Source organism: Lampetra fluviatilis, chromosome 4 (genome assembly GCF_964198595.1).
Source record: "Lampetra fluviatilis chromosome 4, kcLamFluv1.1, whole genome shotgun sequence".
NCBI classification, from domain to species: domain Eukaryota; kingdom Metazoa; phylum Chordata; class Hyperoartia; order Petromyzontiformes; family Petromyzontidae; genus Lampetra; species Lampetra fluviatilis.
In genome coordinates this window covers 12951727-12970697 of record NC_136278.1, presented here as the reverse complement: position 1 = coordinate 12970697, position 18971 = coordinate 12951727, and the positions used below count along the sequence as shown (strand labels likewise).

At 46.4% G+C, this 18971-nt stretch overlaps 2 protein-coding genes across 7 annotated transcripts in view; one reads left to right on the top strand and one right to left on the bottom strand.

Moving 5' to 3' along the window:
- Nucleotides 1-8037, bottom strand: part of LOC144931581 (attractin-like protein 1) — a 48433-nt gene extending 40396 nt beyond the window's left edge. For 3 of the 4 annotated variants that reach the window (XM_078855602.1, XM_078855606.1, XM_078855604.1), the window contains exons 1-3: nucleotides 7414-8037; nucleotides 6087-6170; nucleotides 3658-3771 (exon numbers count right to left, since the gene is read on the bottom strand). In XM_078855602.1, the coding sequence (XP_078711728.1) occupies nucleotides 3658-3771; nucleotides 6087-6170; nucleotides 7414-7628 (413 nt within the window). In that variant the 5' untranslated portion in view covers nucleotides 7629-8037. Of the gene's footprint in view, nucleotides 1-3657; nucleotides 3772-6086; nucleotides 6171-6345; nucleotides 6454-7413 lie in introns of those variants that run through there. The other variant, XM_078855603.1, reaches the window with a different exon arrangement.
- Nucleotides 8038-16116: 8079 nt separating this feature from the next.
- The window catches only part of XPNPEP1 (X-prolyl aminopeptidase 1), a 35482-nt gene continuing 32627 nt past the window's right edge, over nucleotides 16117-18971 (top strand). For 2 of the 3 annotated variants that reach the window (XM_078855600.1, XM_078855599.1), the window contains exon 1: nucleotides 16117-16346. In XM_078855600.1, coding sequence (XP_078711726.1) covers nucleotides 16119-16346 — 228 coding nt within the window. In that variant the 5' untranslated portion in view covers nucleotides 16117-16118. Of the gene's footprint in view, nucleotides 16347-16464; nucleotides 16605-18971 lie in introns of all 3 variants that reach the window. The other variant, XM_078855601.1, reaches the window with a different exon arrangement.

Genomic DNA, 18971 nt, shown 5'->3' with positions numbered 1-18971 from the left:
TCGGATTCATTTTACCGTGCGCGAACCACTGCACTACCGCTCCCCACGACATAAACGACATAAACTTGTACACACACAAGGGGTGATCCTCTTATTTGTAATGTTACATTGCCAGGACAAGTGACATTAGCAGAGACTCATTATTCTAGACCAGGGGTCGACAACCTGCGGCTCTTTAGGGGCCGTCCATAAATGACGTCACGCAATTTTGGACGATTTTTGACCCCCCCCTCGTCACTCAGCGTCACAAAAAGTCAGGCCCCCCCCTCAAATATGACGTCACAAAGCTCTGCCCCCCCCCCAAAAAAATAAAACATGCTTCAAATCGCGTTAAACTATTGTCACTGTAGTGTGTATTAAATGTGGCGCTTTACTCTGATGTAGGAGAAAACATTTATTAAAAAGTCTATTTCATTAAGTAGAACGTGTTGTCTATATAGTTGCGCATTTTTATGTGACGTCACATTTCTCAAACCACCCCCCCTCACTCTGTATGTTGTTGTTGTTGTCGTATCCTCAAATCTTGTAACTCAATTTTAACCCACTTCCCAATGTGGTATAGACTGCAAACTTCGTATACTTATGTCTTACTGATGACAATACTATATTCTATCATAAAAAATACCAAAAAAATTAAACCATCTTTTTTATACGTTATGTTTCGGCTTGGGTCTAATTGTCTACGCTCAACTGACGTTGGCTGTAAATCATCACGGTCCCTTATGTTATGGCAAGCTTCGGGGCCACTTCTTGGAGTCGTGGAGTTTTGCCATTACGAGTACGGTACATTTCATTAAAGCGTGTTTAAAATAAATAAATAAATAACATTTTTTTTTGTCTCTGACCAAAATAGTTGGGGAGATGCATCACACGCAGAGCTACTTGTACACAAACACAGCAGTGGGTGTACAGCAGACGACAAACACATTATGACTTAAATAAACTAATATAGGTGATGGAATAAACTATGCCTAATTGTTTTCCCCCTTTAGTTATTCTTTAACAATACAACAAAAATCTAACTAGAAAACTATAGACAGACATACAAGCAGACAGATATCACAAGGACACACAGAGAGAGGACACATATCGGCACAGAGAGAGGGGTCGTTTCTGTAAACGGTCCCTTAAATATAGGGAGGGGGCGCGGGGACGGAGAGAGGGAGGGGGCAGAGAAAATTAGCATATCAATGAGTGGACGGCAACGTGTTGCTGCTGCGCAAGTAAGATGACGACGTGGAACGGCACGCAAGGTTGAAAATTAGGAGAAAGACACACTAAAATTAAATAACCTCGCAAAATATCGAAATGTGATGCAATGCAACACAGAGAGTCGGTCAACACACAATTAACGCATAGCCTGGTTGATTACGTATTTCAAAGATTGCTAAGTTAGAATTTAAGCGTGAACATTCCAAAGAGAGGACACAGGCAGAGAGAACAAATAGCCAGAGAGAGAAAAAAGATAAGCTTAAAACTTCCCCGTAGAAGTGGTTCAATCTCAATTTTTGGAGCTTTCGTGACTGCAGGAATTATTCTTTGGTTCTTTCGGTTAAGTCACGTCTAAAGATAAAATAATAAATTAAAATAATAGCGACGTTTCTATTGCAACACAAGCAATCATCATCAGGCATAAGAGAAATAGCAACAAAAATCTAACTAGAAAACTATAGACAGACATACAAGCAGACAGACATCACAAGGACACACAGAGAGAGGACACATATCGGCACAGAGAGAGGGGTCGTTTCTGTAAACGGTCCCTTAAATATAGGGAGGGGGGGCGGGGACGGAGAGAGGGAGGGGGCAGAGAAAATTAGCATATCAATGAGTGGACGGCAACGTGTTGCTGCTGCGCAAGTAAGATGACGACGTGGAACGGCACGCAAGCTTGAAAATTAGGAGAAAGACACACTAAAATTAAATAACCTCGCAAAATATCGAAATGTGATGTAATGCAACACAGGCTATGCATTAATTGTGTGTTGACCGACTCTCTGTGTTGCATTACATCACATTTCGATATTTTGCGAGGTTATTTAATTTTAGTGTGTCTTTCTCCTAATTTTCAAGCTTGCGTGCCGTTCCACGTCGTCATCTTACTTGCGCAGCAGCAACACGTTGCCGTCCACTCATTGATATGCTAATTTTCTCTGCCCCCTCCCTCTCTCCGTCCCCGCCCCCCCTCCCTATATTTAAGGGGCTGTTTACAGAAACGACCCCTCTCTCTGTGCCGATATGTGTCCTCTCTCTGTGTGTCCTTGTGATGTCTGTCTGCTCGTATGTCTGTCTATAGTTTTCTAGTTAGATTTTTGTTGCTATTTCTCTTATGCCTGATGATGATTGCTTGTGTTGCAATCGAAACGTCGCTATTATTTTAATTTATTATTTTATCTTTAGACGTGACTTAACCGAAAGAACCAAAGAATAATTCCTGCAGTCACGAAAGCTCCAAAAATTAAGATTTAACAATACAGTTTGACTGTACATTTTGTTGCCACCAAGACATTCCATAGTGACCCATTCCCTGTCATATTTAATCAGTTATCTTTGCGTTAAATCATGTTTAAGATTTACGTTTCAAACAAAATAAACTGCTGCCCGCAAAGGGGGCAGCCAAAGAGCAGCAAGGGAGGAAACCAAAGAGCGGCATGCGCCGCTGGTTGCTGACCGCTGCTCTAAACACACTGAGACCAGGCCACCACGAGGGGCTCTACGGGATAGATGTGGCCTGCAGACGACAGGCTGCCCACCACTTCTCTAGAGGGTATTTTCGACCTCTTCCACACTGGCCATAGAAATATGTGAGAGTATCCACACTTTACCTCCACCATGCACGACATTCCAATCGACTATGGTGTACTCAATCTTGATTTGAAACTTTCGTGACTGCAGGAATCCATACTCTATGGTTCTTTCGGTAAAGTCACGTAGGTAGAAAAATTTAATGAAACAAAAAATAAAATATCACGACGTTTTGATCGCAACACAACAGCTCTCTCGCTGGTTCAGCAGTTCCACTGCTGGATTATTATTATTTTTCCGCCTGAGGACGACCGCTTGTGTTGCGATCGAAACGTCGTGATATTTTATTTTTGGTTTCATTTTATTTTTCTACCTACATGACTTTACCGAAAGAACCAAAGACGATGGTGTACCCGTTTATACTACTGGATGGACAGAGGCAGGGGCATTTTCAGTAACATGCCCCATTGTTTCAACTGCCGTGCCTTGGAGGTCGACAATCTCTGGATTGCAAGTCCAGTGTGCCAACCATTACATCACAGCAGCATCAATTAAAAATAACGATAAAAAATATATTCAGACGACACAGCACAAATACGTTTCAATTAAAAGAGGAGGAGGTAATTGATTGAAATGCCTCAAGTGGCCTCCTCCCCATCAAGCCCGTCTCTTAAACCAGGCAAGATGAACGACATCTGAAATTCACTCCCTCCTCGTCTCTCACTGCGCCGCACATCCGTGTCCGTGTCATCCTTCTCCCAGAATCTGAAGACTCCTCTCTCTCTCTATCTCCTGTTCTATATATAACTTTATTCTCCCGCGCCTCTGAATATCCTTTTAAAGTTCAACTTGCAGCAACGAATGAAGGTCGTTCGTCCTTCTGGCACGGGCATGCGTGGCAGTGGGCAGCACCTGAACGCAGCGAGCAGCGGGGAGTAGATGGAGTCGCCGTCGTACACGTACATGTGGTCCCAGCTGCACTCGGTTGCAAAGTGGTTGAAGCGAAGCCGCAGCACGGCGTTCGGGCTGCACGACGACCCCAAAGACAAAAAAACAGACCGTTGGGACATGCGCTGTTAGCGAGCACATATGAAGGAAGGCCAGCACGGCACACGAGGGGTTGGGTGGCCAACACCGCGCCTGGTCGCATTTCTCACCCTAGTGGCGATGTTTTACACACCGCACCAAGTATTAATTTGAGGCTGAGTCGACCTAGGGGAGGCCCAGGACCGGTTCAGATAATCGTCACTTGTGTTGGCAGTGACCGGGTGGCCGGGTTCGTAGCGCTGCGCCTTGACCACTCCGCTTCCACTCCACCAGTGCGAGCGACACCACAAGTGACCCCAATCGCTACCCCACACGCGCACATCGAGAAGTTCTCCAAATGTGGCAGAACATTTGCCAGACAGGATTAGTCCCCAGGACAATTAGAGTGCCCATGAATACACACTGCATAAATAACTCGACATTTCTCTCTAACGTAATAATAATATATGTTACGATATTTTATAATTACATGGAGTACAAAATGAAATTTTCGAATGAAAATAAACCTCGTGGAGAGTAGGTTAAGTTATCTCATTATCTCTCGCAGTGGCTGAAAATTTTAGTGGTTAACAGAATTGGTTCTGCTTAAAAAAGCAAATAAGCAATGCAATGTTCTATACAAAGTGGATATTTACCTAAAAAAACTTTCAAAATCATATTTAGTGTCATGGCTGAAATGTATACATTTTGAAATTGTGTGAGGAAAACAATGGTGTCTCTGAAATTTATCTGGGGGTGCCACGGTGGCGAGATCTTAACTACCTCGCCTGGTATACATGAGGTCGTGGGTTCAATGCCTGTATATTTGGAGTTTGCATGTTCTCCCCGTGCTCGCAAGGATTTTTCTCCGGGTCCTCCGGTTTTTCCCTCCACATTTGTAAAAATGCGTTTAGAGTATATGGCTGCTTTAAATTTTCACGCGATAAGCCACTTCGTTGTGCTATCATTCATGGCCAGGTCTTTCTGAAAAATACCTATATAATTCTTGACTTAAAGCTTTCGTGACCGCAGGAATTCATATTCTTTGGGTCTTGTGGTAAAGTCACGTAGATAGGTTCAAAGAAAATAACAAAAAAATACTTGTAGTTATACCTATATAGCCCAGTGGGTCTTACCTGGTGCAATAAAAAATAGTTTAGTTAATTTATTTCACTTCTGGTTGCAACTTCCACTCATCACACTATCTATCCAGATGATGATCCAACGCAAAGTGAAAAGGTCTGCCTCTGCTTATCAGTATAATGCCAATATAAAATGTCAATACGGTATTAATAGTAAACCTTTTGGATGGATTAGTATCACCTGTTGAAATTGAAGCACAATCTAATGTTATCATACTTGATTGAGCAATTATCATTAACACGTTAAAACCAGGACACGAGTAGATGAATAGACAACCACAGCTAATAACTGAACTGGTTTTCTATTAACTTGAGAAAAACAAACATGAGATTGTTTTCAATTTACCTGCAAATCATATAGACTATGGCTGAACTGGGCAACACAAGTGGATATTATCTACATGCCCTCTTAAAGAACATCACCAGTATTGCGCCGTGCAATCATACATCTGCGCCAGGATGCCAATTCATCTGACAGAGAGGGCAAGCATTTCTCATGGGAGTTATTTCGACGTATTTATAAATTAGACTTTCCTCACTGGACTTTATATTTCGCAAATGTTACACAGATGCATGAGGGTGCAAGAAGTTGCAACTAATCTCGGGCTTGTAAATTCAAAGGTCCTGCCTCATGTGTAATGTCTCTTGCAGACGTTATACAACTGAAGAAACGGCCCCGATCGTGTCCCCTTGCAATTAGCGGTTCTGGTTGTGTGGATAACTGGAAGAATCATGTAGGCCCCCACAGACAACATGGCTCAATAATTAAATATTTACTACATGCCCAGAACATTGTGGCCTAATTCTGATATCTCAGCCAATTTCCTCCGAACGGCGCAGTAACAAAATCACCGTTTATACGTATGTATGTTGAACTTCTTTTGCGCCGTACGTAGCCAACCATGATAATGCGGGAGAAGGGCAAACCAAACACAAAAAGCAGTTCTAAAGAAATGAGATTTCAATCTATATTTAAAAGTGCATAGCTCCAGTAGCTTCCTTTGACGGGAGAACTCCTCATATTCACTTGAAAAACGCAGTGCCGATCATCAACGCAGTCGTGCTTATCCGTGACTCCATTGAGCGGGTTTTAATTTCTAATCTACAAGAGATGCTCGCACCACATCACATGTGACATGAAGCGTGCGACGTGGCTCTGCGGCCCTCACTCACAAGCCCTCGATGAGCCAAGTGCACTTCGTCTTGTACTTGTATTTGTTGGGGCCGTCTGTGATCATCCCCGAAGGCTCCGTCAGTCTGGGATATCCACAAGACACACAGCACAGTCCCATTAATTGCCTCCGTTGTATCATGCACGTGTGTTGCACTTCTTTCGCACCGTACGCAGTCAACCGTGCTAATCGGAGGTGCGTGAACTGGAACCAAGCGGATGTCCTCTGAAATGCACGCCTACATTTATCAATATACGTACCAATATCATCCGCCTTATTGCCTGTGCTCCAATCACCCGGAATGCACTCCCCGATCTCGTCAGATCTCGGCGGCTAAGCAGGTTGGAGCCTGGCGAGTGCTTGCACGCGTGTCCACACCGAGGCGAAAGAGTGGCACCTCCTATTTGAACAATCGTAGTGCGACGTCCCCGCGGCGTTCGTGCCAGGCTAGGTGCATCTTGAGGCCGTCACCTGGAAGGCTCTCGCTTGTGGCAGGTCACGGGACAATCCCACGCCTAATGAACTGACTCAAGCACTTACAAATATCCCCCCCCAACCCATATAACCTTGCACAGACTGTTGAGGCGGCCAGTTCTGTAAGCAAGCACCTATACAGGACGGCACGGCACACGATGGGTGGCCAGAACCACGCCCGGCCGCCTTTGTCTCCCTAGTGGCGATGTTTACTACACACCGCACCAGGTACTCATTTGAGGCTGAGTCGACCTAGGGGAGGCCCAGAACCGGTTCAGATAATCGTCATCGGTGTTGGTCGTGAGCGGGAATCGAACTCGGGTCACCGGGTTCGTAGCGCTGACCACTACACCACCGCTCCCCAAAACCAGCACCAACACCATTACCCAAGAGCCACCATTGACGGTGGAGTCACCATGGCGCCTGTGCCAGGCTAGGTGCACTTTGAGGCTGCCACGTGAAGTGTCGAAGGCTCGCTGCTGACAGGAGGTCCCCGCCACAACGTCCACACACACAAAAGACAAAGATCCCCACTATAGCCTGAACAGGCTGTCCGGGGAAGTGCTGTTAGCGAGCACCTATGAAGGACGACACACACACACGTGTACACACGCGACCACACACACACGTGCGTACACGTACACACGCACACATTCATACACACACATACACACGCGTAGACACACACACGCGCGTACACACATGCGTAGACACACACACGTGTACACACACAGACACGTGTACACACACACGTGTACACACACACACGTGTACACACACACACACACGTGTACACACACACACGTGTACACACACACACGTGCACACACACACGTGTACACGATCTCTCTCACTTGAAGCGCCCTGCGCAGTGCTGGCACTGGTCTCCCACCCAGCCGCGGTCGCACACGCACGCGCTGCCCACGCAGCGGCCGTAGATGCACGCGGCGCGGGGACATCCGCGCACTGCGCCTCCCGCAGCCCCGGACGAGGGGGGGCTGCTGCTGCCCGCCGCCTGCACCCCCAGCGCCAGCAGCAGCAGGAGGATCGGCAGCCGCGGCGTCGACATCGCCAGTGAAAAGCTCCCCAACACCTCCGGCCCCGGCCCCCCCCTGGCCTCTTCCCCGCGTTGTGGGGGCGCAAGCAGAGCGAGGGGGGTCCGCGCTGAATGACCTCGAACAGACGATTGCACCACCAGCAGCACCCCCACACTTCGATGGTCAGATCACGGCAGCAGCGCAACGCCGTGGGGTCTGTGTGGAGTGTCGATTGGCCCGGTGCGCATTAACACTAGATGATGATGATGAAAATGATGATGATGCAGCAGCAGGAGCAGCATGCGTCAAATGTCACAGTGGTGGTGCTGGTGCGTGTGCTGGTGAGTGCAGTAACCCCCCTACCACCACCACGACACTGGCCAGCCGAGCCGGTGGATGAGCAACGCAGGACCCCCCCCCCACCGCAAATCCTCGGCTCGCCGCTTTAAGCTCCGCCCGTGCGTCTGTAACGGCGGCCCCGTGCCACGGTGCTGCTGTTCGCCTTAACCCGTGAGATGCACGCGTCTCCCGCTGCTCTTCGTCTCTCTCTCTCTGTGTGTGTGACATTGTCGCTGTTTGCTGGTCAGTAGCCTTGTGTGTGGCCTTGAAGAGGACAACAATATCATAGGCGACGTTTCGGGCAATGGCCCTTCTTCGTAGCATATAGGTGATTTTTTTTGGGATATCGCAATTCTTCATAGCATGTGAAAAAGGGGCATTCCCCGAAACGTTGCTTAATATATGTTTTACGATACGGTATACGTTTTATGTTTCCTTTAAAGGCCACAGTGTTTATTGGTGAATGTGTCGAGTACCGTGTAAGTTGTGCTTGTGAATCACTATCAACGCAGTAGGTATGGTTAACTTCGTAGTCAACCATGCGAATCGGAGGTGTGGGACCAATACCACCAATAAGCGGAGATGCAGTGTGACCAAGCCGTTGTTTGGTGAGAGTTTGCGGTGCTGTAGAGTGTGGGATGGATGATTGATTCAAGCCATGGCCAGGTGTTGAGCTCTGTGTGTGGTATGTGTATAGAGCAACCTCTAAAACTAGCATTCGGTGTTCATTCACGCGTTTTTTACTTTAAATATTTCACACCAATTTAAATGCAGAAATGTCAAGTCTCATGCATTTGGCAAATAACGTTGTCGTGCATTTGGCATGACAGGAAAATACCCAGGACCCAGCTAGATACGTACAGGTACTACTATACATTGTGTCTTCAACCAGCGGTGGTTATACGTTTCTTGAACACGGGCACAATCTCTGCTAAGGCCGGAGGCGTCAGGGGGGTAGGAATGTGGGGCGGGAAGGTCACATTTCAGAATAATCAAGAATAATAATATAAACGGTGGAAGTTAAATATTAGTGAATATGCTTATGAAGTGTGAACTGTCGTGTGTGCATGCACATCGGTGGCCTGGAGAGATCTGTCATGGAGGAGGCAGTCATCTGGTATCATCCAAGATTTCCTAATCCTACAACTCCATTTAGACAACGGCTTACCTACCCACCCACCCCATTCTCCTGATAGTAAAGAAGGTATGGAAAATAGCTTTTATTTATTTGATTATATTACATCTTTTTTATAAAAATTCTAAAGATCTCATAATATTGTTTCTGAATTAAAGAGGATATATATACACCCCAAAAAATGTGGGATATAAGTATATAACCTTTGTGCATGTACTTGTATGCCTAGATTGGTGATGTAGAGGTTAGTATATGGTACTCAACCAGAGACTCAGGTTTGATCTCTGGCCATGATCATCGGTGATAATGATTATTTTAACAGGGCATAGGGCTGCTTCACTGCACCTGAAGCTGAGATAGTGGAGTGTTGTGTGTGAACATCACACACCACACTGTACGTCTTATTGGACATATGTGAAAAAGAGCTGCGTAGCTCATCAGATTCCTCCAGTCTAAATATAAATAACGATTCTGATTCTTCTGATCAGCATTTGGGATGTGAATCACGCTGTGCTTGTTTCTCGCCACACCACTCATGTGTGTTTTGTTGGCTTTTTAAAAAAGTGTTCCTGAAAGGGATTTGTCTAGACCGCCTTTAGCGATAAACGTGCATTATATAAAAAGGGATTATGCCGTGGTTAGCTAACTGGACTTGCAAATCCTGAGGTCGTCAGTTTTATCTCTCAACGCGACAGTTGAAACGCCGAACAAGTACCCTAAATCCCCCTCCCTCTGTCCAGCCATCATAAAACTGGGTACATCACGGTTAATGACGACTGGCCTGCATGGAAGGGTCGGCCAAATTCCCTCTAGAGGGGCATCTCTAGAGCCTCCTCTATAGGAGGCCCTTTTTACAGCAGTTATTTATACACAACGTGTGAGTAATATTGGTTGTATTCACACAACAACAAAAAATCACGAGTAAAATTGACGTTGTACTCTTCGTACTGCACGCTTTAAAAAAATACCCCGGCTCAGACAGAAGTGAACCAGAGGTCACATTTTTTAGAAGCATGTAAACCCATTGCAGAGGTTAATCCATAATTGGTACATGACTTGGCATTCGTTAAATGCTGGGGGGGGGGAGCTGAGTTTTTCATTAACAAAGGAAATTTGTTTAGGGTCCAAATAGCCGTTAAAGTAAATGTTTAAGCAATTAAATTGCGTATTTAATTAATTATCCCAACACTGCTGAAATGCTACAATTTTATTGAGGGACTGTGTGTTGTGTTGGTGTGGTCTGGGACTGTTTTGCTGTTATTTTACTGCATTTCCCAAGCCTGGGAATTTAGGTACTGTATTGCACTAATGCAATTTGAACTTACATGCTTTATTGTTGGTTTTGTTTAAGGAGTCCCACGGTGGTATCTTTCTCACCTGGTGTCCAGGAGGTTCGATCCCGACTAGTGGTGTAACTATGTTATCAGCTCAGGGGGGTGCTGTAATCTGTCAGGTGGGTCCCCACTATTTGATTTGTGCAATTTGTGGAAGCCAACCGTTACTGCTCTAATTAAATTAAAACGTGTAACGTAAATGAAAGCATTTTCATACAATAAATGAAAGCCGCGTTTGAAATCAGTTTGTGTTATTTTACACTGTTGAAAACATCTCATGGTGGTTGTATAGAGGTATTATTGTGCATCTCCCATTTTGTTAGCCGGTGGTATCGGACACGTGCCAATAGGGGGCAGAAGAGGGCCTGAGCCCCAGTGTTAAGGGACGATGGCCCAACGGTAACCCCTATGGAACTGCATGACCAGAGGTGCAGTCCCCAAACCCCAGGAGGGGGCTGGGGGATGACATCACCCCCAGGTACTGCTGGAAGGTTCGAGATGAAAGGTGTGGCCGGGGTGGAGTAAGCCACGGCTCTGTATAAAAGCCGGACCTCTGAACGATTTCGGCAGTCGTCGCTCGCCGGACGATTGAAGAAGCCTCCTGAAGAGAAGAGCCCAAGGGGCAGAGCCGTACCCCTGGCTAGGGTCGGCTCAAGCTTATATCAGTGAAGACGCAAGCTTCACTCGTGAGAGGTGTACGTTATCCAGTAAGAAGCGTATTAGTCCGGAGGGGCTACCTCCCTAGCATATCGGGTGTAGGTGGCCGTTAACCCTTTGTGTTACGCAGTTATTGTTAGATGAAAACGTGTTGCCTCAGAGAACTCTCTACTTATTTACCAACTACAGTTTCAAAAGGGCCTAATTCGTAGCTTTGGCCACCAGCTAGTTCCGCTACTGATACCGACCATGACGCCTGCTGTATATTTGGAGTTTGCGTGTCTCTCTCCCGTCCTCCGGTTTTTCCCTCCACATTTAGAAACATGCGTTTAGATGTTTAAGATTATTTCTGCTGCTATAAATTTGCACATTGTAAGCTTTGTTGAGCTATCATTTGTGGCCAGGTCGCTTCTGAAAAAGAGCTGTACAACTCAGTGGGCTTTAACTGCTAAAATAAAATATGTTAAGTTTTAGGATATTTATTTTTTGCTATTTTCTTATCGTTCCGATAAAGTCGTTTGCACTCCTTTGGTTCCTTTGTATTATTTGTTGTTCAAACTTTCTAACCCACTCATCCTGAACATCTGTGAAAGAGATTCATAGGTTATCGAATTTGTCCAGGATAAGTAAAGATTCTGACGTTTTTACTTGAACAACTGTATCATCTGAGTTTGTTTTTTAGCAAACCGATGCATTGAAAATGAAGCAAAATTTGATCATTACATGCCAGTTATATTATTTGGTACTTTCGGTAAAGTCACGTAGAAAAATAATTATTTATTATTTTCATTATTTTTATTACTATTTTTTCTATCTACGTGACTTTACCAAAATAACCAAAGAATATTAATTCCTGCAGTCACGAAAGTTTTAAGTCATTACATGCTAGGTTTCGCAGGAGATTACAACCCAAAAAACTAATTATGAATCAGATTCGTCGTGACAGCCTGCGCATGAAATGAACAGTCAAGTAAATTCATACAATTACCAAGTTCAACACATTCGTCCATTACGCTGCCTTATAAGGACAACTGTAATATACGACGTTTCAGGCAATGTACCTCCTTCAAAGTGCATAAATAGAGAGGCCAAAGAGTTAATAAGAGTTGAAAACTGTACCTGATGAGAACTACATTTAAATTGTTTCCTGATTGAAGAGTGTTGAAATTGGTGTATTAATAGTTACATATTAGTAGTTATTGAGAAACAGACACACCATTCAAAGATCAATAATAAATATTGAAAAACAAACTCAATTTCCGTTCAAAGCTAAACTCGTGAAATGTTGCTGGCGCATTGCATAGCTGCGTGTAACTGTATTATGGTGTCCGCTTTTATTTCAACTTAAAACCTGCAGTTAACGGAGCAAAAGTAAGAGTTCTTAAAGAGATTGTTGATATCAGTGTTCTAACACGAGACTAGACTATGTTGATTCGCTATGCAATTCAGTTTACGCTTTTAAAAAGTTTTTACGATGTCTGATTATATCACAGCTGCGTTTAAGTGTCGTCTGATGCTGTATTTCATAATAAATTTGATTCTGTGAAGTGTCAGATCTTATATTAAATTTCATTTAGTGAGTACACAAACGACTATTATTTTTCCGATGTCTTATTTCGTTTCAACTTGATTCTGTGTAATACTTTATCCAGTGACTAAAGCAAGGCTGCATGCTGATGTCCGATTTTATCTTAGCCATGGATCAGTGTATTTCGAATCCAGGTTTATTTTTAATTCATCTTAAACATCTTTCTTTTTCGTCCGATCTTGTACAAACCTTTATTCACTGAGTGCACGCAAGACCATTTTGTTCTGATGTTATTTCCCTTCAAATTGATACTTGGAGTGTTTCATTGTTTTATTTATTTAATCCGTGAGTGCATACAACACCATTGTTTTCAGATGTGAACTTTTGATTGTCATACTCTTTGGTTCTTTCGGTAAAGTCACGTAGGTATAACATAAAATAAATCACGACGTTTCGATTGCAACACAAGCGGTCGTCCTCAGGCGGAAAAAATATAATCCAGCAGTGGAACTGCTGAACCAGCGAGAGAGCTGTTACAACAAGAGGTTATATATGTGGCGATGGGCAAGCAAGCGGGGTCTGAGATGGAAAGGAATTCCATCCACGGACGTAAGTACGTCAGTTGTGTTAATGGGGGAGATTAGTGAGAGAGGGATAAAGGAAGGGAGATTAGCATGAATGAGCTTCCATCGCCACATAAGAGTATCATGCCCGCATATGCGCACAACAGCAGTGTTATTGAGAGATTAGCACCATGAGAGTGCAATCCAAAGGACGTGAACATGAAAGTGCAACTTTTTGGTTCTTTCAGTAAAGTCACGTAGAAGGGAGTGCAATCCAAAGGGCAAGTGAGCCTGAGAGGTGCAATCCAAAGGACATGTGAGAAATCTAAGAGAGAGGCATAGAGAGAGAGAGACACACAGAGAGTCGGAAATAACAGCTGACATAGGCAGGTAGGATGGACACATCACAGTAAGTTAAGACTTTACCTGGTTAATAACGACCTTCCAATGATTACTCAGTTTGTACCCATCTTCTCGGTTGAAGTTGTGTCTGTGTTTATATATCTCGATGGCTTCATGAACAAATCTCTGAAGGTAGCCGGTAGGTTTGCAGAGTACCTCCGACTTGGAAAAAGTTAATTTCGTGTGAGCCCACTGTGTTATAACAATGATCAGCCACGGCAGAGGTATTGGTTCTAGCGTGTTTCAAATCTGCCTTGTGTTCGCGAACACGGTCCGAGACATGTCGTTTAATTTCCCCAATGTAACTGCTGCCACAGACACAACTTAGTTTGTAGACACCAGGGTACTGCATGTCAGGAATGACATCCTTCACAGATGGGATCAAATCACAGATTTTGTGTACTGTATTGAATCGGACCTGGATCTTGTGTTTGCTTAAGATTTAGTAAAAAAAAATTGGTAACACCTGCTATGTATGGCAAGGTGATGGTTTTGATTGGGTCCTCAGATGGTTGTCTCCCCATGGTTGAGGATAAAGCTTTGCGGATTGTGTGGTCTGAGTAGCCATTCATCTTGAGGGCTTGGTGTACGTGCTCCAGTTCACTGGCTAGGTGGCGCTGTAGTGATATGATGAGGGAATTCTTCTGCGCCGGATGCTGGTGGGAATCAGGCTTTAGATAGGAATCCGTGTGGGTGGCTTTCCTGTAGACGGAATGTCCCAACGAGCCATCAGGCCTCTTCTCGATCAAAACATCAAGGAATGGTAGCTTGCCACCATTTTCCACTTCCATGGTGAATTTGATGGATGGGTGTATGGAATTGATGTGGTTGAAAAATTGGTTCAGTGCTGGCTGGCCATGTGGCCAGATGACGAAAGTGTCATCTACGTATCTCTTCCACAGGGAAGGATGTAGGGTGGATGTCAGGATGGCATCTGATTCAAATTTCTCCATGAAAACATTCGCTACAACTGGTGATAAGGGATAACCCATAGGGGTACCTTCATTTTGTTTGTAGAATGTACCATTCCAGATGAAGTAAGTTTTGATCAGGCAGTTCCTCACCAAAGTTGGTACATCAGGATTCAGTCCCTGTTGGACCAAGTCTTCAATGATTGCTATGGTGTCAGGTACAGGTACCTTGGGGAACTCAAAGACTACATCGAAGCTGACAAACAAATAATCTGGAGACAGTTTTATTTTATTTTTCTACCTACGTGACTTTACCGAAAGAACCAAAGAGTATGGATTCCTGCAATCACGAAAGCTTCAAATCAAGATTTAGATTGTGATGAATAACTTTCAGTTTCAGTTAAACAAAAAATGTCATTAACATTTTTCCAATTCCGCGGGCGATTTCATTGAGCGAAATATAATAAAACAACAGCAACATGTCATCAATGCTCAACGAATCATTCGTGGATCGAGATGGTCACGTCGTGGTCAAGTGGCACTCACCCTCCTTTTTCATTGATTGGATAGGCGCCGTTTTTATTATTTAAAGTCAGCTTTTATCGTACGACATAAACCATTAATCAATTAGTTATTATGTCTTCGGCGCTCTGTGTAAAAGTCACGAGTGAAAGCATTCCGCTAAATAATTTGTATTGCATTATCATACCTGTCAACCCCTTATCAGTGGCTACCTTATTCGACCATTTCAGACCGCATTGGTCACCCCACGCATCCGACAAAGTCCCATTACAAGGGAGAAACACAAATAGACACACTTTGAAACGGCTTTACGCCGTATGGACCTACAAACTCAATTTCCCTGTACAAGAATACGGGGTAAACTGCATGGGTTATCATTTATGCCATAATTTGAACTCAACAAGATGGCCGCTTGGCAACAGACCCACTCAGCCCCGGTTGTTGCCGTGCACGTGCTGGAGGAGGAGGCGATCGCATGGTGGTGGGAGTGGTGATGGGGGCTGATGGTGGGTGGGGTGTGGTGGGGGTTATGGTGGTGGGTGGCGGCTGGTGGGGGGTGGTGGTGGGTTGGGGCTGGTGGTTGGGGGTCGGGGCTGGTGGTGGGGGGGCTGGTGGGGGCTAATGGGGGGTGGTGGGGGTTAGTGGGTGCTGGTGGGGGGTGGTGGTGGTTGGGGGTAGGGGCTGGTGGGGGCTGGTGGGGGTGGTGGGAGCTGGTGGGGGTTGGTGGGGGGTGGTGGGGGCTAGTGGGGGCTGTTGGGGGGTGGTGGGGGCTAGTGGGGGCTGGTGGGGGGTGGTAGTTGGGGGTAGGGGTTGGTGGGGTGTGGGGGCTGGTGGTGGGGGGGGGCTGGTGGAGGGACCTGGTGGGGGTGGTGGTGGGTTGGGGCTGGTGGGGGTGGTGGGAGCTAGTGGGGGCTGGTGGGGGGTGGTGGGGGTGAGGGCTGGTGGGGGCTGGTGGTGGTGGGTGGTAGGGGCTGGTGGTGGTGGGTGGTGGGGGCTGGTGGTGGGGGCTGGTGGTGGGGGCTGGTGGTGGTGGGTGGGGGCTGGTGGTGGTGGGTGGGGGCTGGTGGTGGTGGGTGGGGGCTGGGGGTGGTGGGTGGGGCCATGGCCGTGACGTGTGTGGCTGAGGCGGCGATGCTGCCCCACGTGCCGGGAAGTGAGACCGGCGCCGACTTCCGTCCTCACGACAGTGGCGAAGCGGTCGCTCTCTTGGCCGCTCTCTCTCCATTCTCTCCCCGCGCTCTGTCCGCTCTCTCCGCCACTGATCTCCGCTCCGTCTCCGCCTCGGTCACACCGGGGAAGCCCCTCAGCTACTGCCACGCTCCACGGTCACCACCGGCGCAGTATTCAGCTGCTCTGAAGGTTCGGACACACGCCGGGCACACACACCCCCCCCCCTCTCTCTGTCTACCACTCTACATCTCTCTGTCTCTACATCTCTCTACATCTTTCGTCTCTCTCTCTCCACTTTGCCTGTCAGCGGTGCATCTGTGACTAGGGTGGCGCAGCGCTACGAACCCGGCCACCCGAGTTCGATCCCCGCTCACGGCCACCAACACCACAGTGACGAGCATCTGAACCGGTCCTGGGCCTCCACCTGGTCGACTCAGCCTCAAACGAGTACCCGGCGCACTGTGTAAACACCGCCACTGGGGGAGACAAAGGCGGCCGGGCGTGGTGCTGGCCACCCACCCCCCCTCGTGTGCCACAGCGCCGGTAGCCTTAGTAGGTGCTGCTGCTGCTCGCTGCTAACAGCACTTGCCCCCCACAGTCTGTCAATGCTGCACACGTGGGGGGCTCATTGCTGCCTCTGTGAGCGTTTATTGTGCCCCCCCCCCACTTCCGTGTCGATCCACTGCTGGATGAGCCCCTTCCGTTTCAAGAATTCGGTTTAGCACCGTATTCTTGTACGGGGAAATTGAGTTTTCATGTCCAGACGTTTCGATTGAGGGTAAACTAAAACATGTTTGTGTTTCTCCCCTGTGATGGGGCTTTGTAGGGTGAACGTTTGAGATTTATAAAGGCACGGGGTGACCAATAAAGTCTGAATTGTTCTGTAATAAGTTAGGTATTGATAAGGGGTTGACAGGTATGGTTTAGTATAGTATATTGTATAGCAGAGCAGTCAACCCATACGATTTACCTCGTATTCTTGTACAGGAAAATAAAGTGTCAATTTGTGTTTCTCTCTTGTGATGGGGCTTTGTAGGATGAACGTTGAGATTTATAAGGTTACAGGGTGACCAATAAAGTCTGAAATTGGTCTATAACAAGTTCGTAGCCATGGAGTCAACATTGGGGGGGGATCAAATCTTCCAGGGGGTCTGGGGGTCCCCCCCCAGAAAAAAAAAATCTAAATTTGAAAACGAATTTCCTGCATAAAATATTAAAAAATTCACTTAACACATGGGCTGGACTTTTTATTTTATCTTTTTACAATAACGCATAATAGTGTATTGTAATACATTGCTCTGTTTTTTCTTTTTTTACCTTTTCTTGTTTCATTGTATGTAATGGCAGAGATTAGGGATTAATAAAGTACAACCATATATATTATTATAATTACGGCCTTGGTCTGTAATAAGGTAAGGACACTGATAAGGGGTTGACAGGAATGCCTACGTCTCTTGTGTAACGCGTTGACGCTCTAGTTAAGGAGTTGACTTGTTCGTCATGTCGCTGCAAGCGACTTATAATACAAAGGGCTATTGCATTTGGTGATGCGTTTTCGGTTTGAGGATACGGTTTCGATTTGTGTTCTGTAAAATGTTACGAGGTTAAGCGTTACAGCTTCGTTTATAGATCATTGTGGTACGTTTAAGCACTTGCTGGCATCCCCGATTGTATTGAATTACAGCGAGAGAGCAGAACGGCAGTGGGCGAGCGACCTCGCTGACTCCTGTTAAAGACAAGTCACGCGGAATGATCACCAGTAGTCGGCTTGGACTTCCAGGGGCTTGGTTTGCCGATAGTCGACACTAAAAATGGTACCGCGGGGGAGATCGATGGCAGAGGGTTGGCGAGATTTCCATCCAGCAGTGGATTTATCGGTGGTTGACTTCTTTATCTGGCACGTGTGTGTGGTGTGTGTGCCGAGCCACAAGCATCAGCAGCAGCTATCGTCATCTGCAGAGAATGCAGTGAATGTGAAGTTGGGTCTTCAACAATCCCCGTCTCTTTGTGCACGACCGCTCAACACGGTTCAGGTTGTCACTTTGCAGGCACGCGGCAGCATCAGCAGCAGCATCAGCAGCAGGCCTTGGCCGGATCTGGACTTGTTTCAGCAGGAGGGGCCATGCCACGGGACCAAAGATCAAACAAACCCTGGGCGGGTTGATCAGAATCCGAATATTTATTCATACTGGAGGAATACGATGAGTTATCAAGCTATTTTTCACCGATGTTCCAGCAGATTGCTCGTTGACGATGAGAGCCGCTCCCCCAGTGCCACAGTGTCTCCTTGTTGACTCGTCCTGGCGTGGCGCGTTGATGGTCCACAGTGCCGTGATGACAGACGGGCGAACGGGGGGCATCTTACCCAGCTCAAGAAAACTTTTATTTTACCAGATTAGGCCCACTGAGCTGTGTAGCTATTTTCAGAAGCGCGACCGGGCCACAAATGATTGCTTAACGAAGTAGCTTATCGCGTCGAAATTTATAGCAGCCAAATACTCTCAACACGTGTTTAAAATGTGGAGGGGAAAACCGGAGGACGCGGAGAAAAACCCACACGACCACGGGGAGAACATGCAGACTCCAAATATACAGCAGGCGTCGGGGTCAGGATCGAACCCACGACCTCCTGCATACCAGGCGATGGAGAATAACACCTTGTCACCGTGGCAATGCACAGCGGCGGACTTGGGTCGGCTTGATTCTTCCCCATTGGCGCGCCAGTCGTAAACTCCCGCCGGTTGATTGCGCCGTGGTGGCTAGATGTTGTCTCCCTCGCCTGGTATACCGGAGGTTGTGGGTTCCATCCTGATG